The sequence below is a fragment of the Equus caballus genome, chromosome 22 (assembly GCF_041296265.1).
Source record: "Equus caballus isolate H_3958 breed thoroughbred chromosome 22, TB-T2T, whole genome shotgun sequence".
NCBI lineage: Eukaryota > Metazoa > Chordata > Mammalia > Perissodactyla > Equidae > Equus > Equus caballus.
The window spans coordinates 21,031,101-21,057,077 of NC_091705.1; the positions used below are offsets into that span (position 1 = coordinate 21,031,101).

The 25,977-nt window shown below is 44.7% G+C and overlaps 1 protein-coding gene and 1 long non-coding RNA gene across 7 annotated transcripts; both read left to right on the forward strand.

Moving 5' to 3' along the window:
- Window positions 1-427: 427 nt before the first annotated feature.
- On the forward strand, window positions 428-20,889 carry ZNF343 (zinc finger protein 343). Of its 6 annotated transcripts, none has more exons than XR_011431036.1 (5): window positions 613-862; window positions 980-1,202; window positions 9,721-9,984; window positions 15,326-15,451; window positions 18,609-20,363. XR_011431036.1 is itself a non-coding variant. In XM_070247802.1 (5 exons), exons 2-5 carry the CDS (start codon window positions 1,137-1,139, stop codon window positions 20,761-20,763), a joined length of 471 nt encoding a protein of 156 aa, XP_070103903.1. In that variant the 5' UTR covers window positions 613-862; window positions 980-1,136; the 3' UTR covers window positions 20,764-20,889. The 6 variants fall into 6 exon arrangements, 1 of the variants encoding a protein (XP_070103903.1); XM_070247802.1 differs by lacking the exon at window positions 18,609-20,363 and adding an exon at window positions 20,753-20,889 and having other exon boundaries at window positions 980-1,206; XR_011431038.1 differs by lacking the exon at window positions 980-1,202 and having other exon boundaries at window positions 428-862.
- A 1,466-nt stretch (window positions 20,890-22,355) lies between these two features.
- On the forward strand, window positions 22,356-24,747 carry LOC138920220 (uncharacterized). The gene is made up of 2 exons (XR_011431040.1): window positions 22,356-22,772; window positions 24,537-24,747. It is a non-coding gene; the product is annotated as an uncharacterized lncRNA (long non-coding RNA).
- The last annotated feature ends 1,230 nt before the right edge of the window (window positions 24,748-25,977 follow it).

Here is a 25,977-nt window from a genome sequence, read left to right on the forward strand (position 1 = left end):
CTCACAGTGACAGGGCACTATCTCCCTTAACGTTTACATTTAAAAGAGATGGCTCCCAAGCCTTTAAGAAAAATATTCCTAGGTTATAAAGCAGGCAGATACTTTTCAGCCTTTAAAAAGATTTACATACATATCAAAGGGGTACATTTACAAATGGGTTTCTCAAGAAAATACTGCGAGAAAAGGGAGGGAGGAAACGGTCTATTTCCGTTTTGGAAACAGTGAAAACTAAATTTAATTTTCATTTACCATTACCATGTAAATGCTCTTCCTATGAACTGAAATAGGTCTGCTTTGCAAATCCCCAATTGGCGTGTTTCCAACCGAAGGTGAAAACCAGTAGAGGGAACCTCAACTAAAATTGAAGTCAGGATGGCCTGTAGAGGGAGCTCTCACACCCGACCACTCCTTGTCAATTACCCCAACAGGAAAGACTCCCTCGCATCTCCAACTAGAAGGGTTCTCTGCTTTACAGGAGGAAGGAACATTTTCTACTCGTTGCGCAACAAGCTCAGCCACTGGAAACTGCAGCAGCTCCGCCAATGAGAAGCCACTGCCGCCCTGAACTCTCACTCTCCTCCGATGATCTTCCACTTAGGACAACCCCTCTCAACTTCCCTTTTTCTCTACAAAGGCAAGCTGGGGCCCCACTTTTGTTCCTTGGATTTGCCTATGGTCCGTCATAACTTGCATTTCCTGAGTTGCAATTCCTCTGGCTATGCCCGAATAAACTGAGGGAGTTGGTGTTAAGATGGCAGCATAGGCGGACTCTGAACTCACCTCCTCCCGCGGACACAACCAATTTACAACTTCTCTTGGAACAATTACCCCCGAGAGAGAACCCAATAAACTAATTTTGCTGGTAAGATAACTGGCAATTTTTAAAAAAGTTGACAGTACCGGTGTAACCGTTAACCCGGGTCCTAGATAAAAGGCCGGAGAGCCAGGCTCCAGCCTGAGTGAGCCTTCCATCCTCTAGGAACTGGATGAGAGTTTGTCACTAACTTCGGCCACTTGGACGAGAGGAAGATGACTACACGACATCCAAAGGAGAGCGCTGGAGTTGAGGATAACTGGCTTAACTGAGACTTCGGGAGACCGCTTTGCCTTCCTAGACTGTTTCTCCCGCAAGTAAAATGGCGATGACCACAGGGGTGCGCGGGCAGCAGGAAGCCAAACTTAGATGGCGCTCACGGATGGTGGTGTGTATGTTGCTGAGCCTAAGCCCAGGGAATTTAGCTCCGTCGGGGAAGGAAATAGAAAAGCTAAAAGGCAAGCCTGGCACGCCAACCGGAAAGGCCTTCGCCGCTTGGACCCGGCGCGCAGAGGGGCCGGACCTGGAAGCCACCCGCGGAAGCAGTTGCAGGGGCTTCTGGAGAATGTAGTTCTTCCGGCGAATGGGCAGGGGAGACAGAGACTTCGCTCCGGAACCACATCTTGTTTTATGCATAGGTGTTTTATGAAAAGAGAGGGTAGCCGTCATTGAAATAGCCATTGCGTTGGTAAATTAACCGCGCGGCCAGGAAGTGGCTCTCAGGGCGACCACTGGAAGGCGGGGTCTGCGGGGATTGTGGGAACTGTAGTTCTGGCGTCATTGAGCGGCGGAGGGCTGGACTGCCCTGTACCGCTGCTGCTGGTGAGCGAGGCCTGCACCCCTGCTTCCCCCAGCGGGAAGGAGGGTCTGGAAAGGCGTGGTCTAGGGCTGGGGCCCGGGGTGCGGTGCAGCTGGTGGGGGAGTGCGGCGGCTCAGGCCGGGGGTTCGGAAGGCTTCATTTCTGGAGGAGGGGGCGCGGCTGGAGGCGTGCACTCGGGGCGGGTACATGGGGTGAGACTCAGCCAGCATGGATGCCTGAGGTGATGGGCGCTGCGCGGACCTTCCTTTCTCGGCTGGGGCGAGTGACCTGGAACTCTAATTTCTTTTTTGAGGAGGTGGGTATATTCTGGGCCAAACAGTTTCCGAATAGGGGGGCCGCTCCAGCGTGCATCCCTGGGGTTTCTTTGGGCTGTGGGGCTGGGTTCAGCCAGGGCCAGATAGACAAACATCCCCTGTGGTGGGGGTGGGGGCGCGGCTCGGGCCATATATCCCCGGGTGTTTTTAGCAAGTGAGCACTTGCTTGGGTCCTGCATCTCCGAATGGTGGTGGGAACGCAGGGCTTATCGTAAATGTCATTTTGTTTTGGTGGGGCTGGACCGGGGTGGCCTGGCGTGGAGAGCATCTCGGGTCCTGCCGTGCCTTGGTTTGTTGGGGGTGGGTGGAGGTGAGCTAGACGTGGGCAAAGTATCTCCAGGGGGTCGTGAGGAGTATCTTGGGTCTGGAGTCCCAGGAGTTTTTAGGGGGTGGGGGAGATTTTGGCCTGGGACTGACATGCTCCAGTGGCGTGGACTGCACCGTCAGAGCCTGAGTCTAGGCAGTTTTTTGAGTGGGGGCGGGTCTGCTTCTCTGGGACATATTTCTCAGGGTTTGTCGTGGTGCAGGGGTGCACTCTGTGGCAAAGATCCCAGATTTGGTTGAAATGGGCGTGACTAGATTGGCTGATTCCCCCTTTTCTTGTCTGCTTTTCCCTTATGTGTTGGGGTCAAACCTCTGGTTTGGGACTTAGAGGGGTTAGGTAGGGGGGTGTCTCTGAGAACACTAGGGCGACTATTCAAATTACTTCTGGCATCTGATGGGGCCCAAATATCAGGACTTTAATTTAATTATTATTATTTTTATGTTTTGCTGAGGAAGATTAGCCTTGAGCCAATATCTGTTGCCAATCTTCCTCTTTTTTGTTCGAGGAAGATTAGTCCTGAGCTAACATCTGTGCCAGTCTTCCTCTATTTTATATGTGGGTTGCCTCCAGAGCATGGCCAGCAAGTGGTGTAGGTCCGTGGCTGGGATCCGAACCCTCATACCTGGGCTGCTAAAGCAGAGCACACCGAACTTAACCAGCAGGCCCCGGGGCTGGACCCCTGGAAATGTTTGTTAAATGTAATTTTCCAATTGTTTCTGACTAGTATTTAAAAATAGAATTGTTTGTATATTAACCCCTCATATCCTGCCACCTTGCTAAATTTAAATTTACTTATTAGTTCTAGTTCTTATTTTGATTTTTTGGATTGTAGAACACAATTATGTCCATGCAAATAAAGACAAATTTATTTCTCATAGATAATCAGTTTTGTTAATTTCCTATGTATCTTCCCAGTATTTTTTTTTTATGAAAAGACAGTCAAAGATTAAACACACACATATTTATGCACCCCCCCCCCCCCCCCCCAGCTTTCCTAAAATTGTCTTTGGTTTAAAGTTTTTAATTAATACATAGTAAAATTTATCTCCCTCTTCCTTAATGGCTTCTGGATTTTATGTTTTTTCTTTTTAAAGTAGGTCTGCCCTTCCCTAGCTTCCTATGTATATTCTCCTGTGTGTTTCTAAATGTTGATATTTTAGATTCTAACGTTTAGCTCTTTCTCTGCTTGGAATTTATTTTTATGTAAGGTGTGAGCTAGGAATCTGACTTCCAGTTGGATAGCAGCTTGTCGCAACCCTTTGTGATGAGGCCATGCTTTCCTGACTGTTGAAATGCTGTATTTACCATTGTCTGTACGTACACTCTCTCTTCTGTTCCATTTACTGTCTACTGCTGCACTAACACCACAGTTTTATTTTCTTTGCTGTTATGTATTTTCTTTTTTATTATAAAATAAAACTCAGGAAATAAACCACACAAAAGAGATGTATAGTGTAGAATTAGTGTAAGGTGAACACTTAGGTCGAGAAATAGAACTGTGCTGGTTTCCCCCAGATGTCCCTCCATTTGTTCCATCCCAATCACCACTTTTTTTTCTTCTTTTCCAAAAGTAACCTTTCCCTTGAGTTTCTTTAAGGTCAATCAGCCAAGTATGCATCCCCAAACACTATAGTTTAGCTTTTAAAAAAAAAAAGCCTAATGATTTTTTAAAAAGTCTCTTTTAATCTACAGGTTTTTCCTTCCTCCTTTTCCTTACCGTTTGTCTGTTGAAGAACCCAGGCCATTTGACATGTAGAGCTTCCTGCAGGCTGGGTTTTGCTGATTACATCCTCTTAGTGAAGATTAAAGCCTTCTTTTGTATTTCCCCTAAATTGGCAGTTTGGCGTAGAGCTTCATCAGACTCAGGTTCCATCGCTTTGAAAGGATTCTAAGTGATGTTGTGTTCTTTTATCAGGATGCAAAGAATGTCTGATTTTTGCTCTTTTTTGATGTTAGCTCTTCTTAATACTTAATGCCTAGATCTGTTAATTCTCTGGGGAGTGTAAAATGGTGATATGCTAATTCTGTCGTTTTGCTGTATTAGCTGGAATAATATTATAAAGAGACACTTCACCTCATCTGCTGTTTGATTACCCAGTGGCACAGTCATATAGGGAAGGAGCTTAAATGCTTGAAGCTTTTATTTATCTAGATTTCAAAATACTAATGGATTGGTTACTTGTCATTAGAAGTTGACCTTTAAAAAGAATTTATTACGAACTCATGAATTTAAACACGTCTGATGGGTTTCAATCTATTGCAAATCTTGTTCTTATTAAAACTAACATTGTCCAATCTGTGGCCCCTGGGAGCCTTATCTAGCTAGCTCCTAAGTCATTTTGATAGGAATCTAAGGCATCTTTGTAAACATCTTGGCCTTCTGCTATGTCAAGATATTCTAGGCTCATCTTGTACATTTCCTGCACCAGATTTGGCATCAGCCATTTTTCCTGCAAGTGTGTGTTTCTTAAATGGTCATTCAGGACCACAATCTGGGCAATACAGACAGTCCCTGCAACTGAATTGATCATTGTTCCTAGACTTTTGCAGTGGACATGGCTAAGAAATCCCTCGTGAGTTCATACTGATATTTCCAATCCAATTTTAGGATTACTGGGTTTTTACCTCACCTTTTCAGTATCACGTCAATATCTGCTTTCTTCTACTTCAAAACCCCTGTTTCTCTAGTTCACAGGGGTTGATAGAATGGGAGTGTCCCATAAGTAGTCATTTGTTTTAGAAGGAGACTTGCTTCAGGTAGCTTTGCTAATCTCTGTTGTTTCTGCGTGTTTTATTCCTGTGGCTGCCTCTGTACTGGGTCACCGCAGCTCATTGTGTACCTCTGCTGAAAGCCAGAACTTCTGTCAAGCAACCCTCCCTCCAGGATTCTAGCTCCTGAGTCTGGTAACTGCTCCCCCCACCTTTAGACCTGGGGTTGGTAAAGACCCTCTGGTCTTGTGAGTGTCCATGCTGCCACAGCATCCTTTTGTTTTCCCTGACGCGCCCCACACCTTTTTAAAGAGTACTTTATTAAACTCTCCTCAGTTACCGAGTTTGAATTGCCATCTTTAACCTACCAATACAGGGACGATGCACTTTAAAACGCCTTCGTTACTGGCAGTGGGACAAATAAGTAATGTAAGAGCTGGAGAGGTCTGGAGAGAAAATTCTGACCAAGAATTTAGAGGTAGTTGGAATGTTCTTGTGTTATATCACGTGGTTAGCTGGAAATGAGATCCCTTTAGCCTGACTTTTCTGTAATGCCATAGAAGCCTAAAGAAGATTATGTATTTCAAATACTTGTATTTTTGCGAGGGAATAGATTTGTCACAATGGACTTGGCAAACAAAAAGAGAAAGTGAAATTCATCTGGATGTACTGTATAAATTATATCATTTGCCATCTCTGGGACACCTCTTACAATCAGATGGCACTAATGGAAAATCCTATCCCTGAGGTGTTGTTGAGACATAGAATTTTATGATGCAGGTTGGACTTACAATATTTATTTTCTACAGATTTCATATTATACTATTTTTATGGCCATAGATAGCTTTTCATCTCTGAAGTGGCTTATAATGTAGTGAGAGAGATAATTATTTACCTTTGGAATGAAAATGAGACAGTTAAATTCATTTCTCTGGGAAATAGCAATAAGCAGTTGATTTTTTACACTCATTGTATATTTTGTAAATATTTAAGTCTTTTTGGATCCAGTTTTTCCCCAACGTTTTTGTGTGACGTTTTTCATGCAAACGGAAAAGCTTAAAGGTTTGCTGCACTAAATGTCCGCATACCCACCTAAATGAATGCATAGATGTGATGAAGCAAATAGGGCAAAATGTTAACACCTGGCTCATATTTCAACAAGAAGGTTTTCTCAGGTAAAAGTATTCTGAATTATCAGTTTACTAAAAGACTAAAGTTCCCCCCGCCCATTGTAGGGTTCCTGGTGGTAAACTGTCCTTTTATTCTTTTTTTTCTCCCTCCTCTGAGGAAGATTAGCCCTGAGCTAACATCCACCGCCAATTCTCCTGTTTTTGCTGAGGAAGATTGGCCCTGAGCTAACATCTGTGCCCATCGTCCTCCATTTTGTATGTGGGATGCAACCTGGCATCTGAACCGGGGAACCCCAGGCCACCAAAGTGGACTGCGAACTTAACTGCTGCGCCACGGGGTGGGCCTCTGTCTTTTCATTCTTGGGGTAAAGTCTGCTTGGTTGTGATATATTATTACTTCTTTAAGGTACAGCTGGATTCTGTTTGCACGTGTTTTATTTAGGATTTTTGTATCTGTTTTTTATAAGTGGAATTGACCTCTAGTTTTCTGTGTTCTTGCTTGCTTTTGGTGTCCTTGATGAATGAGTTAGGAAGCTTTTTTTTTTTTTTAATGTGTTTGGGCACTTAATATTTATTACAGGAATGACCTATTCCTCAAAGTTTTACAAAAAGTGACCAATAAAATTGCCTGAGGCTGCTGCCTTTGGAAGAGATCTTTGACTGTCTTTTCATTTTCTTTTTTGGTTAATAATTTGTTCATTTTTTTCCTTTAACTTCATTTTAGGCAGTTTATATTCACCCAGGAAATTACCCATTTCTCTTGGTACCCCTCCCCCCGTCCCCCGCCATTTGATCTTTGATCAGACTGACCCCTCTGCCTGGAGTGTGCTTCTTGGCCGGATGGGCAGACTTCATCTCACGCTCTAAAGAGCAGCATCCTTTTCATTTCTGTGGATCTTCCCTGATAGAGTCCTCTTCTTTCTGTGCTGAGTTAGGATTTTCCTGGTCAGTATCCTTGCTTGTTCTCTGATAGTATGGTAAGTGTAGAGACGGTGTCTTTTATTTTTGTGTCCTGGGCACAGCCACAGATCCTAGCACACTTATGTCCTAATCCATAATGAGGACTGGGCCTGGGTGAGAATTGTTTTATGGGCTTGGGACTTTGTAGTAGAGTGTCATTGTTTATCAGACATCCTCCACTCCCCCCGCCCTGCCTGTATGGCCTCTCCTATTGAACTCAAGAGTGACCATGTGACATGGTTTGCTTATGTGCTATGGTCAGAAGTGTCACTTTGTTTTTTGTTTTGTTTTTGAGGAAGATTAGCCCTGAGCTAACATCTGCTGCCAATCCTCCTCTTTTTGCTGAGGAAGACTGGCCCTGAGCTAACATCCGTGCCCATCTTCCTCTACTTTATATGTGGGATGCCTGCCACAGCACGGCTTGCCAGGTGGTGCCATGTCCACACCCAGAATCCGAACCAGTGAACCCCAGGCCACTGAAGCGGAACGTGCGAACTTAACTGCTGCGCCACTGGGCTGGCCCCAGAAGTGTCACTTTGGGTAGAGTTTTTAAGAGGCTGAGTATGGCGCTCTGTCTTTCATTTCCCTCTGCCGCTCCTGCTAGCCATGTTCTGAACAGAGGCTGCACCGTTAGCCTTGGTCCTGAGTGAAGATGACTTTGAGCACAATTACAGTTGACACATGATGGACGTGGAGCTGGAGTGAGAAATAAACTTTCATTACTTTTAAGTCGCTGAGATTTTGTGGGGGAGTACTTGTCACTACAGAATAACTGGGCCCGTCCTGATTGATACAGACCCCTTTCTCCACTTCACTCTGAGGCTCCTGTCTTCTTCAGGGTGAACTTTGAACCCTGTGGACATCTGCTTACTCTTTGCCTTTTCATTTAGGCATTTGTTCACTGGGCACTATTTTAGGCAATGGGGAATAAAAAGGGCTTTGGAGTGAGAATTTTGGGTTCTAGACTTGGCTCTGTCACTTGGTAGCTGTGTGATCTTTTTTTTTTAAGATTTTATTTTTTTCCTTTTTCTCCCCAAAGCCCCCCGGTACATAGTTGTATATTCTTCGTTGTGGGTTCTTCTAGATGTGGTATGTGGGATGCTGCCTCAGCGTGGTTTAATGAGCAGTGCCATGTCCGCGCCCAGGATTCGAACCAACGAAACACTGGGCCGCCTGCAGCGGAGCGCACGAACTTAACCACTCGACCACAGGGCCAGCCCCGGTAGCTGTGTGATCTTAAGGACAGATAAACCGAGCTCTTAGTCCTTGGTTTCCTCTTCTGTGAGATGGAAAGAATAGCAGTGTCTTCCTCTTGGCTGTGTTGTGAAGATTTCGTGGAACTCTGCACTTAGTACAGTGCCTGTTTTATGAATGTTGGCTACACATACTAGTATTAGTGGGAGGGAGAGGGCTGTATTTTCCAGCTTAGGTTAAGTTGCACGGCAGTAGCACGGCCCCCAATCTCAGTGGCTCACACGGGAATCTAACCTTCAGCCCAGTCTTAGTCCTCCTCCATGTGGGTCAGCTTTAACTCTGCACCGTGACATTTTACAGTAGAACCAAGACCCCTTTTGGGAACATGCTGCTTTGAGAACATGGCAGATGGTGGAATCAGGCAAGGCTTAGAAGTGACTTTCACTCACATTTCATTGTCCAAGGCAAGTCTCAAGGTCAAACCTGATGTCAGGGACAGGGAAGTACAATCTTATCACAGAGAAACCAGTAATTGGGAAAAGTAATAAAATCTACCACAAAGGCTTATTTTAGTCTAGTCACTAGGATTAGCAAAACGACTGAGGAGTATTTCGTCTTACAAGAAGCTTACATTCTGGTAGAAATAGTCATATGAATAGAAAAATTGTGATGTGTTGTGATTACGGTGAGATGCCCAGGTTGCACAGGAGAGAGGGTGGCCATCTCTGCCTTTGGTGTTGGGATGAATCACAAGCGCATCTTAAGGGAGCCCTAGCCAGCCTCAGAAGGGAACTTAGCAATAGTAGGTCTGCAACCATTTGGGCTGAGATGCTGGACAGGGTGTCTGAGTTGCTTCTGCTTTGTGATCACGTGAGTGGAGGACTTTAGCCAGGGCCCATCGGGAGACACAGTGCGTATCTCTGATAAAGCATGTGGTGCACACACACAACAGAAGGTGAGGGGTTGTTTTACAGAGTCATTGTGAGACCTGGAGCTCTACCTAACCTGAGAAGGATTCAGGTTAGGCCTCCCAAACTCCTCAGAGGACAGGGACATAGGGGGGCGAACACAGCTGCAACCTTTGGCCGGGCAGTCAGACCTGAGGTCTGCATGCCCCAATCGGTCTGGAATGAGACCTTCTGAGGCTCTGTCTCCAAAGACATTTTGCTGTGTCTTCTCTCTGACTCAGGCTTCAAGTAGCAGAGACTGATACAGGACATGGAGTTTGAATCTGAGGAGGGAATAGTAAATTTTGACAGATAAGGGAGAGTGGGGGGGGGACAGACTTGAGGGAAAGGAGTGAGGTAAAAAAATCCAAGGAACCCGCATAGACTGAGACTCCACATTCGTTGGATGAGGACGGTGGGAGAGGACAGGATCCCTGCTGAGCAGGCAGAGGCTGAGGGCCTGCCATAACGGTCCTAGCTACGTCAAATTGTTTCTCCATTCCACAGGTCCTGGCTTCTTGGAAACAGGATGGGCGTTTACAAGTCAGGTTCGGAAGTCACCCCAGGCAGCAGAAATCCATCTTGAGATGAAATACCTTCTACCTGGCCCTCTGGCAGAATTTCAAGGCAAACGCTGGGCTGGCTCTGGGGCCATGACATTGCCTGATCCTTCTGCCTGGGGAGAGCAGGACCGGGAGGAGATTTTGCCTTTGGAGAACAGGGAAGATATGGAAAGCATGAAGAAATTGACTCAGAATCCTAAGGCCAAAGGTGAGAGTTGCTGAGGATCTGGAGGGGTGGAGAGGGGAGCAGGGCTCCAGGTTCCGCTGAGAGTGCTTTAGGACCACAGCTTGGTAAAGGGGCTGCCTCCTCCATGGCACGGCTTAGGGGAGCTCCTCTGGGCGCAGAATGGGGGGTCTGGGTCTCCCAGCTGTGTTTTCTTCAACTGCGTTTGCCTCCTAACGATACTGACTGGCTGCAAGAAAAGGAGGGAAAGCCCCCAATACTGGTGAGTTGGGGTTATGTTTTTTTCCTGAGATGCTGGGTTGTTTCCCCAAGAACAGGCATGTATTCTCTTTTTTGGGAAGGGAAAGGCAATCAGCATTTAGGCAGGTCATGCTTGGGCCAGGTACTGTGTCAATCACTTTATAATCGTTCCTGCATTTGTGCGTTTTATTTTCTTTGTTGAAAAATATACCCAAGATTAATATTAAGAGTCCAGGAAACTTTTAAACATAAGGAATATTTTTGAAAAACTGAGACAATTAAAATTTTTAAATGTACTATTAAATTTCACTTCCCATCCACACTATCTAATGATATTGCTCACTGGGCTTTTTTTACTTTTTCATTGAAATTTTTGAACATATATCGAAATAGAGAGCATAGCAATAATGGGTCTCAGGTAGCATCATCTAGCTTCAGTAGTCATGTATAACGGCCAATGTTATTTTATTTAAACCCCTCACACTTCCCTCATTGTATTTAAACAGCTCTCAGATGTCATAACATTTCTCCACAAATTTTTCTTTTTTTATGAAGAAGATTCGCCCTGAGCTAACATCCGTCGCCAATCTTCCCTTTTTTTTCGCTTGAGCAAGATTGTCCCTGAGCTAACATCTGTGCCAGTCTCCCTCTATTTGGTATGTGGGATGCCTCCACAGAATGGCTGGTGAGTGGAGTAGGTCCGTGCCTGGGATCCACACCCACCAACCTGGGCTGCTGAAGTGGAGCGCACGGAACTGTAACCACTCGGCCATGGGGCCAGCCCCTCTCCATACTTCTTAACAATAGCTGTGAGAAGGTAGTGGTGGTGGTAATAGTACTTATTTCAGAAGGAGAAAGTCTGGCTCAAGAGGGTGTGTGATTTGTGTCTGGCCACACTCATCTAGTACATGGAGGAGCCAGGATTTAAGCTCAGTTTTCTCTGACTTGTAAGCTCCTGCATCTTCTAAAGTATTGTATAACCTTCTTGCTGCCACATAAATCCCCTTCTAAAAATGTGGGAGCATATTTTCCAACCCTCAGGAAGGGGCCTATATTATTTGATGACTGACTCAGAGAGAATGCTCTCTCTAGATACAGTGCTTCACCCCCAATCCAATCCCCCCTCAATCTTCTCTCCTCTACCAGAAATTTGATGTATTCTTTCATTTGAATGGGTTGTGTGAGATTCTGTAAGCCAAACCAATACATTTATAAATACACTATCCTTATCCTCAAGCCTACAGGTTCTTTGGAAAAATAATGTATAAAAACAAAAGATGATGACAGTAATAGTGATTTTTTATTATAATGGTTGAAATGGTTACATAATGGTGCAGTGAAAGTCACTGCAAAGTCCTAGCCTAAAGCTTTGAAACCAATGTCCAGCCACTCATAGTGGATTGACAGTCAAACTCAGAGGACCCAGGAGAAGCACTTCTGGAATGGTGGTATGAGGAGCTCCACAGACTCTGGCCAGTGAAATAACCAAAATGATAAAAACAAACCTCTGCCCAGGGACCCGCTCTTAGAGCAGAAGGGTCTCTCTTGAGAAGTGGCTGCTGGTCCTGCCGCCAGCTCCTGAGCAGTGGTGCAGAGGTCCTGCCCAGGGGGAGAGGCAGGCTGTAAGAACAGAGACCAGTACAGTGCTGCCTAAGGGGACTGGCTTTATTTGGAACAGAGCATAGGGAAGTCGAAGCCTAAGGGTGCTGTTAAAAACAACAGAGATTTGGTGGCGAGCAGTAAAGAGGAAGCTGGCAGGTGCATGATGACAACAAGCAAAATGGCAGATCAGCTAGAAGTTTAACAGAGAGAGCCAGGGAGAGAGAGAGCTGAGAAGAGCCTTGCTGGGGTCAGAGCAAGTCTCACGTACTGGCCTCAAAACTACCCCTGCAAAAGGGCCTGACTTTAATTGGATCAGCCCTTTATACCGAGGGACATGGTTGAAACTAATAGAGCAACCAGCCAGCGATTCGTGGAGGCTAACAGCTGGGTGTGATACCAATAGAGGCGGACCAGCCAGAAGCTTAACAGGGACATCAAGGAGAGACACAAAGAGAGCGCAACTAAAAGGACTGTCATTTCTGGAGGGGGAGGGTCAGAGTGACTGTGCATGTCCAAGGCTGCACCATCTGAGCAGTCACATCTTCAGAGGAAATAGCCTTTATTGAACCAGTCCAAACAAGTCACAAAACAAATGAACAAGCGACCACAGCAACAGCCTGGGGAGGAGGCAGGGTTGGTATCCAGAGTTACTACAATATTTTACCTAAAATGTCCAATATTCAACAAAGAATTATACAGGTAGATAGACGGAGAGAGAGAGAGGGAGAGAGAGAAAGAGAAAGAATATACGAATATGAGAATGAGAGAAAGCCTAAATAAATTTTCCTGGTAAGTAAAATGAAAACAACTTTTCAATTCTTTGTGTTAGATTACAACCTCATTGGATTAAAAATTCATCCTCGCCATATTGGTTATGGGTTGTTCATCAGGTTATACACTGTGGACACAAAGTTATAGTCCCAGAGAATGTCAGATGGGCTTGGGAGGAGGAAGCCAAGCAAGCTGCATGCCCTGCTTTCCTTCCAGGAAGCTGATTGAAGTATGCTCTAGTAACCTGTAACATTTTTTCCAGATTTTAGAAAAATTTTTTTCTCCAAAGTCTATAAAATATAAATGTCCTAAGTATTTATAAGATGAAGACACTTTTGTAGACTGGAGTAAGCTGCGAGGTCGTCGTCTTTTTTTGTGTGTGTGGGGAAAGATTGCCCTGAGCTAACATCTGTTGCCAGTCTTCCTCTTTTTTGTTCCCTCCCCAAAGCCCCAGTGCATGGTAGTATATCCTGGTTGTAAGTTGCTCTAGTCCTTCTATCTGAGCTGCTGCCGCAGCATGGCAACTGACAGATGGGTGGTGTGGTTCCATGACCAGGAAGTGAGCTGGGGCCACTGAAATAGTGAACGCCAAACTTTAACCATTAGGCCCTCGGGGATGGCTTTGGGAGATCTTGAAAGTAGTGAGATTTGAGTTGATCCTGAAGGATAAGTGGATTTTTACATAGTAGGAAGAAATAGGAATGATATATTCAGATAGAAAGCCATCATGACTAAAACTAAGAGGTGGAGCAAACAGGACATTTGCAGGGAACTGTGAGGACCCAGACCTGGCTGGAGCAGGGAGACCTGATTACAGGAAAGAGAGAGGTAGGTTTTGCTAATTGGGAGAAGCCGAGTGCAGGCAGGCCTTGAATGTCAATCTGAAGCATATGGAGGCCATCTACAGTGTTTGGGCAAAGGGGATCAATGAATGGAAAAAGCTGGGGATAAGGTGTGGATGAGAGAGAAGAGTCAAGGTCACTTCAAGGTGTCTTTGGCACGGGAACCCGGCAAAATAAGAGCAATGCAGATCATTGAGTCTTTGGGCTGTTGGAGAACAAGGCTCATGTTGTCTAAATGGTCTTTCAAATATGGAATTATTTTCAAGATGAGTTACACTGAACTTACCCTAAAGATTTTGGTTATAATTTTCTCTTTCTTAGGAAACTAAAATACCCAATATAAAGGCAGTTGCCCTACCACTGACAGTTAAAATGCACTTGAAGTTGAGGAAGCCCATGCAAATGTGTGATGATTACACAGGCGCCACTGTTTAGGTCATAAGAAGTAACTGTATAGGAATCAGAGAATGAAAATTATAGTCTTTGTACTATTATTAGTTTCAGGAAGGATACTCAGGGCAAAACCTTTTATTCCTCTTGTGTTTAGTTCCATCTGTAATACTGAGTTCTAAGTACTGACATGCTGTGTGTAGCCCTCAGATGTTACCGTCATGATCAGGTCCTCAGTCATGAACATTCAGTGTAGCAACTACTAGTCACTGTGTCTCCAATATTTTCAAGTTAAATACCTACTGAATGTCCTTTTCGAGAAAGCAAATCCAGGACACTTAGCTCACAAGGAATTAAAATATGTGGATCACATCCTTTCTGCCCCCCGTGCACTTTAATCGGTTACCACTGCACTCAAGATTGGGCATGTACAGCTGAAAAGTGCCCTCATCTCATACCATTGCCTGTGGGCAAACATTGTACATCGTAAGCAATCTTCTGGGAAAGAAGCACTTTTAAGTATTAGGAAAGAATGATCTCCCACCCAACCAGGTTTTGCTTGTTTTTAAATTTTGTTGAGGTGTAATATCCATGTAGCAAAGTGCATAGTTAAAAAAAAGTACTCAGTAAACTTTCAGAAAGTGACCACCACCACATAACCAGCCCCTCAGTCAAGATACGGAACACTGCCACCGTGAACCATCCATGCTTGTAAACCTTCTAGTCGTTACTGCCCCAAGGATAACTCTGTGCTGACTTGTGACATCATAATTTTTCTAATTTTTTTAAAATTAATGTAACACGTAATTTGTACTCATTTGTGTTTGGCTTCTTTTGTTCAACATTATGAGTTATCTGTAAATGCCCCTTTTCTTGAAGATTACTGCCATTCCCCTGACAGCTGTTTCGCATAAATGGCATACTGCTCTACGTGATGAGAGAAGCATTAGGAGCTTTATTTTTAAAAGGTTATTAAAATACTAGGCAAAGAGAGAGATTTTACAGATCTCACTTAATAGGCCTGAACTCTTCAAAAATGCTTGTTCCAGATCCCAGCTGTTCGCTCCCACTTTTCTGTGTGGTTGGAGTGTTCTTCTGTTTTCTCCTCTAAATCTTCTCCATCCCCTAACGCCCAGCACGAGACCCATGTCCATGATGCTCTTTTTCTTCTGCAGCCCATCCTGTGTCTTCCATCGCAGAATTCCTCGATAACAGATCCTCAAGGTCACTTTCCTGAGCACTGCTTGAGGTTTTTCCAGATTGATCCACAAATCGCTTCTCCAATGAAATCATAAGTGTCCGACGGCCAGGAATGTGCTTTCTGCATCAGTTATGCTCCCCTTGGATTTTAACACAAAGCCATAGTAATGCCCAGAAGAACTTAATATGGTGAACTGTGTGCTCTGAAAAGAATTAGATCAACTTCTTGTGTATCCAGACTCCAGGGACACTAGATACATTCCTCATGCTAGGAAAATTGATGGTGACTTGCTGTCCATTAATTTATTGCTTGTTTATAGATGCCAGTTACATTAAGGAATGTGGCAGTGGTCTTCACAGAGGCAAATGGAAGAGACTGAGCTCTGAGCAGAGGAACCTATACAAAGAAGTGATGCTGGAGAATTACTGGAATCTGCTCTCGTCGGGTGAGGCTGTGTACCTTCCTTCATTAATTCAGTAGAGATTTATTGACTATGTGCCAGAAAATGTTCTAGACACTTAGAACACATTAGTAAATGAAATAGTAATCCCTGCCCATGGGGCTTACTTTCCAGTGTATGGAGACAGACAACAAACAAAAAGCTTCATATCCAGGGATATTATAATATGGTATGTTAGAGGGTGATAAGTGCTCCATAGTTTAAAGTAATTATAAAATAGAGCAGGTTAAAAGAGAATCGAGTGTGAGAGGGTGGCTAGCTGAATTTTAAAATTGGGGATTTGAAGTCAGTGAGGAGGTAACATTTGACCAAAGACATAATGTGGTGAGGGAGTTAGAACTCTGGCTATGTAGGGTAAGAGCATTTCGGGTGGAGGGAACCATTGGTGCTAAGACTTTAAGGAAAGGATGTGCCTGCCCAGCATAAGGAACTGCCAGAAAGCCAGTGAGACTGGAGGCACAGTTTGCGAGGAGGAGAATGGTAAGAGAACCCTTCTGTGACAGAAGTTAAAGTTAAATGTCCAATTTTGTATGGCCTTTGGGTTTTGTAAACCGTATTTTTTTCTTTTTCCTTTGTTTAGAAACTTACGCTGATTCCTTAAATCTAGGTTGATAAATATTTTTGATTGAGACGTTACTCTGGATCCGAGGTTGGCCAACTTTTTCTGTAAAGGACTAGATAGTAACTATTTTAGGTTTTTGGGCAATATCGTCTCTGTAAACACTCTCAACTCGGCCCTTGTAGTGCTCAATAGCCATCGACAGTACGTAAAAAAATGAGCAAGGCTGTGTTCCAATAAAACTTTATTTGTGTATTTTGAATTTTGAATTTCACGTAATTTTTATGTGTCATGAAACATTATTATTCCTTTGACTTTTTTCCAACCATTTAAAAATTTAAAAACCATTCTTAGTTCGTAGGCTATACAAAAACAGGCAGAGGACTGGATTTAGCTTGTGGGCTGTAGTTTCCCCACCCCTTGTTCCAGATCACTGCTGTTCAGTAGAAATAAAATGGGAGACATGTGGGTAAATTTAAATTTCCTAGTAACCACATTAAAAAAGTAGAAGTAATGGGTGATATTAGTTTTAATAATGTACTTTATTTAACCTAACATCAAAATATCATTTAACATGTAATCAATATAAAAGTTAATTTGATATTTTACTCTTTTTTTTGTACTGTCTTCAAAATTTATGTGTTTTACAGCTAGAGCACATTTCAGTTCAGACTGGCCACGTTGCGAGTGCTCAGTCAGCATGGCTAGCGGCTCCCATGTCAGATAGTGCAGTTCTAGCCATTCCTGTGTTTCTAGAGAAAGCCTGTAGAGAAGAACCACAGTTTTAGCGACACAAACCAGCTTCAGGCAGGAGTCTCCTTAAACGGCATGGCTGTTTCCCTGATGGGAATCAGTCAGGGAAACTTTGTTCTATTTTCGTCTTCTTTGATGTGTTTTGATTTGGTTCCATCCAGTTTGAGCTCCGTGTAATTAAGTGTGGCTTCATCCATTTCAGTCTGGTTATGTGTGTTTTGGTTTTTGGCCTTAGCTAGCCATTCTAACTCGATTTTGTGTTCATTTTTCTCTGGTCATATTAGTCCCTTTTTCTATGTTAATACATTTAATGGTTTCAGAGGAAAATGTTAAAATGCCCTGGTTTGGATTAGTCTCGATATTGAAAGCCTGGATCCCAATTGCACTTCTTGACATTGTTTCCTCTGTCTTTCTCAACACCACAATATTCTGCAGTCCTCCAGCCTCTTATGTCTCTCTTTTGGGCTTTTCTCTTCTTTCTCTTTTCTTTGGACTAGGGATCCACAGGACTGGTGTCACATATGCTTTTTTTCTGTGTCTATATTTACACCCTTAAACAATTTTGTGAACTTTAACAATTTTCCCTGTCCCATATTACAATGAACTTATTTTCTCTGTCACTGTCTCACCTGTGCTTTGTCCTCTTATTTCTATTTGGTTACAAGACAGCACAAGTTTATTCTCAAACTTATCAAAAATTGAGACCTTACCATTTTTCCTCCTAAACCAATCTCTTTCTCTAATTCTTCACATATTCCTACTGTGATGTCTCTTCTTCAAGGATACTGTTGGAAATAAATGGGCCAATTTCTCCTGAAATAATCTTTAAAGCTTTCACAGGGGAGATATTTCAGTGAGCCTAGGCTAGGTAACACTGTGATAACAAACAACCCCAAACTTTGGTGGCTTATAATAGCAAATGTTCATCTCTTACTTATATTACCTATTGCCTACAGTTCAGGCGTGGTTCAGCTCTATTGGTTCTGGAATCCAGGCAAAAAGAACAGCAAAAGACCTCTATCTGGGTCATGGGGTTCTTAAGGAAAGAGGGCAAAAGAGCAATGATAGAACCACATTGTGCCTCTTAAAGCTTGTTTGAAAGAGGCACTAACTTTTCACTAACCTTCGTTGGCCAAAGCAAACGCCACAGCCAAGTCTCATGTCGTTGTGATGGATTGGTTTGGGCACAAGGTGCTAGAATCCTGAAATCATGGACCATGTCTTTCTTGTCCACTGCTGAATCCACACTACTTGGTAGAGAACCTCACACTTAGAAAATTCTGATAAGTATTTGTTTGCAGATGGGCAACATGAAATTCAGGTTTCTTTCATATATAGTCTGTTCAACCACTGTTTCTTATACTGACTCCTATGTTTGGAAGCCCTTCAGATCGAGTGACTTTTTATGTGTATCAGTCCCTTTTTTGTAATAAGAAAAGTGATGAAGAAGATTTCCACATAGGTCACAGAGACTGTTACCTCCAGTTGTGGACAGTATATGTCAGTGTGAGTGTTGATGGCTTAGACGCTTTAGTAGGAAGAAAAGGCTAAGGATAATTGAAGCTGCTTACAGAGCAGATTGCTTCCTTGAAACGTTCCTAGTCTGGCTGACCTGTAGAAGATGTTTTTGGCATGGATTTTCTGGATCACTATAGAAAATGGAATGTGTAGAAATGGAATGTAAAGGAATTATTGGCAAGAAACAAATCAGGTTGTACACATATTATCAGTTACACGTGTGGCAGGAAGACACCCTCTGTTCTAAGACAAGGCGGAGCAGCCCGGGAGACCCCTTAGCACTTCTCTAACTGGAAACTCTCTCTCCAGCAGAACCAAAGCCAGAAATCTACCCCTGTTCCTGCTGGCATTCTCTTGTCAGCAATTCCTCAGCCAGCATGTGCTTCAGATCTTCCCTGGCTCATGTGTGGAAAATCACTTCCATCCAGAGGATTCTGGCCCGGAGCCTCAGGAGCAGCATTATTCTGCTCAGAGTTGCTGGAGTGAATACACGGAAGGGCAAGCGAGGGAAGGCGGCTCCAAAGCCTTGTGTGCGGGGACAGAGGGGAGAAAGACCTCAAGCTCATTCTCTGGCCCCCCCCAAGGACCGTCAGCAAGTCCTAGAGAAGTCACCACAGTGGTAGAAATAGAGTCCAGTTCAGCCCAAAGAGTAAACCCTGTGCAACCAGACAAAGAATTGAAGGAATCAGAAATCTTGAGATCTGGAGCAGCCAACTGTAGAGAGCATGAACTAGACTGTAGCCCGAAATCAAACTTCGTTACCGACCAGACGACCCCCTTCAAGGAGAAACCCTGTTTGCAGGGAGCGTGGGTGAGGCTTTAAAGATAAGGCAGCCCTCATCAGACACCACTGGACACAGTTAGTGGAGAAGCCCTATGTGTGCAGTGACTGTGGCCAAGGCTTCAGCCTGATGTCAATCCTTATTAACCCCCAGGGGACACACTCAGGGGAGAAGCCATATGTGTGCAAGGAGTGTGAGCGAAGCCTTAGTCAGAAGTCCAACCTCAACACATGAGAAAAACAGATTCAGAAAAGTCTTATTTGTGCAAGGAGTGTGGGCGAGGCTTTAGCCAGAAGTCAGACCTTATCAAACATGAGAGGATACATTCAGACTAGAAGCCCTATATTTGCAGGGAGTGTGGGCGAGGCTCTTGTGATCTTGAGATTCTTGTGAGAAGGCGAGTCAGCCTTCTTCACATGCCACAGGGAGAATCCTTCTGTGGGATACTGTGGAGCTCTGCCCAGTTAACCTTATCAGGGCCAGCGCCCACGCCGCTCCAGATAACTGCTGCTGATGGCTGCAGAGCTGACTTCCTCACTAGGACTCGTTCTCAGCCACGGGGAACTGCACCTTCCCAAGGGCTGGCTGGCTCCTGGCCATTGAATGAGTGATATGGGTAGACAAAACTCCCCTTGACTCAGTTGGGACAACTCCCAAGGTTCATCCCAGATCCAGAGGTGCCCGTCGGACTGAATGATCTCTCGTTTGCAAATACATTGCAGGTCAGCTTCTTCCTCTGCCCAGCCCTGCCCTCATTCCCCAATAAACCACTCAATTCTTCATCTCACTGTCTCTCCAGGGAATCCAACCTAAGACATCTTAAGTTGACAGGGAGTGTGGACAAGGCTTTGGCTATAAGTCACCCCTCAACAAACCCCAGAGTACATAGCATAGAAGCTCTGTGTGTGTGTGGAGAACGGGCAAGGCCTTAGGAAAAGCACACCTCAGTGTACATCAGAGAACAGGTTTTTTGGGAGGAAGGGAGGGAGACTGTGAGATGCGTTAGTCATACCTCATCTTGCAGCAGAGGACATACCCAGGTGAGTAGACCCGTGGGGCAAGGTGTGTGGGTGGAGCTTTATCCTGATGGCCCCCTCAACAGATGAAGAGGACAGAGTCTTGCCACCACAAACCACTACCTCATGCACCTCTGAGGGGGTTTCAGAAGTCTTGACCACCCCCATAGTCTGTATGAGTGTGAAAATGGCACTAATGACTACATAGACATGCTTTTCACTTTTTGTAATCAGATGGAATAAAAAAGTAGAAAGCTTTATTTAAGTAATCTAAGAGTGATCAACTTGTTTTATTTTCATACACCAGTTCTTTCCCATGTTTTCTTGTCCTTTGTTCTAGTAAAATCTTTACTGAGCTCAGGCTTTGTACCTTAGTCTCTCATTTGTCTGGAAAGGAATTCACATTCACAACCCAGATTTCCTCCATTAATTCAACTTTTAAGAAAAAATAAGTCTCAAATCAATCTAACAGGTTTGCTGGGCATCGGAGCCTTTGCATGAGGAGGATGATTTAAGTTCTGGAGACAGGCCAGCTGAAGGGAGGGAACTTCCCAGGTCTCCAGGGGCTGGGTTGCCTCTTCTCCTACCTGATCCCTCCCTTTGACTTCTGTGCAAGCTCCCTTCCCTGGGTTTTCTCCTTCCTTCTCATCTCTTTCAGATCTCTGCTGAATCCTCGACCCCATCAAGCATTGCTGTTCCTCAGTGGTCTGTTCACGTCCTCCAGCTCCAGGGACCCTTTAAGCATGCTCCCTCTGCAGCCTTCCAGATTCCAGGGTCAGGTCCTTTAGCCAGGCCCAAACTGTTATCCATCATGAATCATGGCTCTGGGCCCCTTAGCTACTCCCCACGTCAGGTCATAGGTCTAAAGATCTCTGAACACAGCTCCAATGCTGTGCCCCCTCAGCCTGCCAACCCGAGGGTCCAGTCCTGCTAATGACACCTCCCATCATCCCTCTACTAACTGGTCCAAGACAGCCCAGCCGTACTGTGGCCATTGTTTCTGAGCCCAAGGACCTGGCCCTTTAGCCACACCCATACCTAGTCCTGCTCCCTCAGAGCCCAATTTGCCCAGATTTTAGACAGCTCCGCAGGCCCAGGCTCTGACTTGTACGTCCTGGGCCAGTAACTGTTTACTGGAGAGGGTCTGCCTAGGCTCTAGCAAATTGGTTTGCCAATTGGCCAGATTCATGAAATGGACATCAGGCTTTGAAAATCAGAAAAAGTGCGAAGTGGTTTTGACACCCCAGCAGAGGAGGGGGCAGTAGAAGAGGGTCTGAAGGCGTCACTGACTCCAAGGTCTCTACTCACTCCCTCAGCCGTGAAGTCAGCTTTCCAGTGGGTCCTGAGTCAGCTCTGGCGAGGGCAGGTGTGAGCCCCAAGTGTGGGCCCCGCCCTCGCCCCCGTCTCCCCTCGTGCTCCTTCGCCAGAGCTACCCCTGTGACATCAACGCTTTGCTTCTGGTCTGAACTGGAAGCCAGAGAGGGACGGGTGTATGTGGGTAGGCCCTCTACATTCCGGATGACCCCAAGGCCTTGCCCATGCCTACCATTGGGAGAGAAAATGCAAACAAGAAAACCAGCACCTTCCTTTGGAAAAACGGGTATACCCTATTCATCAGTTTTAGTCTAGAAGTCCTTTTGGAGAATAGCCAAACACTCAGCTGCCCTTTAATTAAAGAGAAATTTGGGCCAGCTTGAAACATGATGTTCTAGAATCCTAAAATGAGAAAAGGTTCTTAGAGTTCCATCCACCGGTGTTGTAAACAGGATGAAAGCATTCCATGTCTGTCTGAGTTGGGGGGCAACAGCTGAGGATTGGAAAATCTCACCAAGCCAGGGACACACAGGCTCAGGTATCGCCCTCAGCTGCTGCTGAGGTGGCCCCCTAGGGCGGGTCCCAGCCTACCTGGCTTACCAGGCTCCACAGAACGCTCGCTGCTGCTGGTCATCCGTTCCCCTTTTCCTGCTCCCCACTTCCTCTGGGAACTAGAAAGCTATTTTTTGGCTGGGAGGAAGAGAGCCTAATTTTATGAATGTTAATACTGCTTACAGTAGTTTTTGTCTGAGCTGCCTCTCTTCTAATTCCCTTGGGTAAAAGCAGCAGGGCCCGCACCTTCCGCTTAGTCTGTAAACACTGCCACCAAAAGAGGTTTACTTGTCTTTTGAGAGGGGGGCCCAACCCGTCAAAATTGTAGCATAAATAAATTGTGCAATATTGGAGGTGTGTCTGACTAATAGAATTGTGAAAACCTTTCCGATCAGATTTTCTGCTGAATGTATTGGCACGGAAATTATCTGGAGGTTGAAGATCTGGAAGAGACAGTGCAGGGAATCTGAGAAAACGTAAGAGAAAGAGATGGTGTGATGACCAGCACTGAGACTGGAATAAATTTGGGAAGCAGGAAGTGTTGCAATTGCCCGGGCAAAATTTACAGCACAACTATGGCAAGAGTGTGGACTGAAAGAGAAGATGGACTCTGTAGGGGTTGTCTTCAAAGCACTTGGTGGTTGCCTGGATGCAGAAGATAAGGGAGAATTTAAAAGGACTCCCACAAACACAGCTTTCTAACAGTAGAAACATTTGCAAAGGAGAAAAAGTTCTCATCACTCCAAGAATCCAAGCGGAAAGCCAACATCATCCTATCTGTGTTTACCATAAGAATATTTCCTTCTCTAGAGGTAGGTTGAGCTGGCTATCCTCTTTCCGCATCTGAGTCTTGCATGTGCTGACCCGTGTGGTAGAATATATTTGTGTGTATGTGGGATGGTGCCACTTATCAGCATATTGTCTCAGCTCCAAATTCACCTTTTGTTGCCTATTTGTGAAAATGGACCTGGGCCCTTTAAATATTTGCCTGGTGGTGTGAGATTCATCAGTAGCGAGCTCTGGAGCCACGTGACAGGAGGAAGGGGTCCTCTTTCCTGGTTCAGGTGGCTCTTTCACTAGGCTCCTCAGCCGGCGCAGTTTTCTCCCATGCTAAATGCCTGCAGGACACAGCTTTCTCCACTGATTGGCACCCTATATTTTCTCCAGCTGTCCACCCGGGCACTGGTGGCTTAGTCGGGAGCGCAAACAGTACAAGCCTGTGCCCCAGCCCAGCTCACTGCTCCTGCACCCCCTCTTCAGCCCCACAGGCATACACCCTGGGGCCCCACTGGACTGGCTCTCTGGCAAGCAGATCACCTGGCCTTCATCCCTGGCAGAGGCTCAGAGCCTCCCCAGCCTGGTTGCTGCTCCCACACTTTCTCCTTGGCTCTCTGTGCATGCACACCAGGGCCCCAGCAGCCACTCTGAGCTGCCCCAGTCCAGGCCGTGCACAGAAGTACACTAGGTTCTTGCAGCTTCTCAGCCTCCTTTTCCAGCAGCGCCTCCAGCAGTGCCTTGACCTCCTCTGCTCACTTGCCCTTCAGTCTCAGCTCGCTTGTCCCCCCAGAGGTTTATTTGCTGCGGCCCTCCAGACACAGGCACTGTGTGGTCCAGGCTTTGTGTCAGCATCAACACCCTGGCCCTCTGTGCCCATCCAGCTCCCTCTGTGCACCTGGCTACCAGCTTTGGTTGCCTGCACTCCAGAGGGTTATTCCTGCTTGCTGGTGATGGTAGACCTGCTCTGGCCCGTGCAAATCCTCCTTACCCTGACTTTTCCACCATCCAGTGGGCTGTAGCAACTTCTCCAGTGAGGGCTGAACCCCAGCCTTGGGGAGGGAACCTTCCTTCCAGCTTTATACTTCCTTAGCACTCTCCCTCAGCTGAGGGTTTCATTCGATATTTACAGTTGCTCCCCTATCATTGCATAATAATTCTTTATGTTAAATTTCCCATTTAAATTACTGTCTGGTTTCTGTCTCCTCATTGGACCCAGATTGACAGAGATGTGAATGTGCATGTGTGCAGTTTTTATTTGAAGGCAAAGAGGTGAATTTTTGACTGCATCTATTCAGTGAACACAGCAATAAGCCAAAGAAACAATGCAAGTCAAAGTTATTATCAGCACCAGCTGGGGCTATGGCCCTGAACCCAGACCCAGAAATATGATGGTCTACATCTGGGAATGGCAAACTACAGATCTGTCCTGCCACCTCTTTTTGTATGGCCTGTGAACTAAGTATAGTTTTTACATTTTAAATGGTTGAAAAGAATGAAAAGAATAATGCTTTGTGATACATTTGTGTTCATAAATAAAGTTATATTTGTAACACAGCCACACATTTGTTAGTATTGCCTATAGTTGCTTTCATCCTACTTACAGGGATTGAGTTAAGTAATTGTGATGGAGACCATATGGCTCACAAACCCAAAATACTATCTGACCTTGAACAGAAAAAGTTTGCCAATCCCCAATCTAGACTGAACCTTGAGAACACTTTAGCAAACAAAAGGCCAAATGAACAGCCGATTTAACTCCCAGCTCTGGCATTCATGACCCCCCCCTTTTTTGTTTTTAGAAATTGACAAGCTGATTCTGAAATTTATGCGGAATTGCAAGGGATTCAGAGCAGCCAAAACAATCTTGAAAAAGAAAAACAAAGTTGGAGGACTCATTTTTTTGTTATTTCAAAACTTAGTACAAAGCAATGGTACTGACTTAAAGATAGACATAGAGATCAATGGAATAGAATTGAGAGGTCAGAAATAAAACCATGTGTCTACGGTCAACTGATTTTCCATTGAAGACCATTCAATCGGGGAAGAATAGTCTTTTCAACAAATGGTGCTGGGACTATTGTATATCTACCTACAAAAGAATAAAACTTGACCCCTACCTTATGCCATGTACAAAAATTAGCTAAAAATGTATTAAAGATCTAAATGTAAGTACTAAAACTATTAGAAGAAAACATAGGGCCAAATCTTCATGATCTTGGATTTGCCAAAGGATTTTTAGATATGGCAACAAAAGCATGAGCAACAAAAGAAAAAAAAAAGATAAATTAGACTTCATCAAAATTAAAAACTCTTGTGCAGGACACTATCAAGAAAGTGAAAAGACAACCCACAGAATGAGAGGAAATGTTTATAAATCTTATATCTGATAAGGGGCTTGTATCTAGAATACATAAAGAGCTCTTATAACTTAGTAATAAAAGACAAATAACCCAAGGATGATATACAAATGGCCAGTAAGTAAATGAAAAGATGCTCAACATCGTTAGTCACCAGGGAAATGCAAATCAAAACGACAATGCGATAGATACCACTTTACACACACTAGGATGGCTGAATCCAAAAGTCACATAATAACAAGTGTTGGGGAAGATGTGGAGAAATCAGAACACTCCTTACACTGCTGGTGGGAATGTAAAATGGTGCAGCCACTTTGGAAAACAGTCTGGCAGTTCCTCAAACAGTTAAACAGAGTTACCATATGACCCAGCAATTCCACTTCTAGGTATATACCCAAGAGAAATGAAAGCATGTGTCCACATGAAAACTTGCACACAAATGTTTACAGTAGCATTAATCATGATAGCCAAGAGGTGGAAACAACCCAAATATCCATCAACTGATGACAGGATAAACAAAAATGGTCTAACCATACAATGAAATATGATTCAGCCATAAAAAGAAATGAAGTACTGATACATGCCACAATATGGGTGAACCTTGAAAACATTATGCTAGTGAAAGAAGGCAGTCTCAAAAGACCACGTAAGATATGATTCCCTTTGTAAGACATGTCCAGAATTGAGCCAGCCCTGATGGTCTAGTGGTTAAAGTTCGGTGCGTTGTGTTTTGGCAGCCTGGGTTTGGTTCCCGGGTACAGAATCACACCACTCATCTGTCAGCCGTGCTGTGGTGGTGGCTCACGTAGAAGAACTGGAAGGACACACAGCTAGAATATACAGCTATGCACCGGGGCTTTGGGGAGAAAAAAAAAGAAAGAGA

What these genes read in the sequence shown, in the direction of transcription:
- ZNF343 (XM_070247802.1), top strand. Translation starts at nt 1,137, where the DNA reads ATGGCGATGACCACAGGGGTGCGCGGGCAGCAGGAAGCCAAACTTAGA. An exon ending in GCGCTCACGGATGGTGGTGT is followed by an intron (nt 1,207 to 9,720) that starts GTATGTTGCTGA and finishes TCCATTCCACAG; the next exon opens with GTCCTGGCTTCTTGGAAACA. An exon ending in TCAGAATCCTAAGGCCAAAG is followed by an intron (nt 9,985 to 15,325) that starts GTGAGAGTTGCT and finishes GCTTGTTTATAG; the next exon opens with ATGCCAGTTACATTAAGGAA.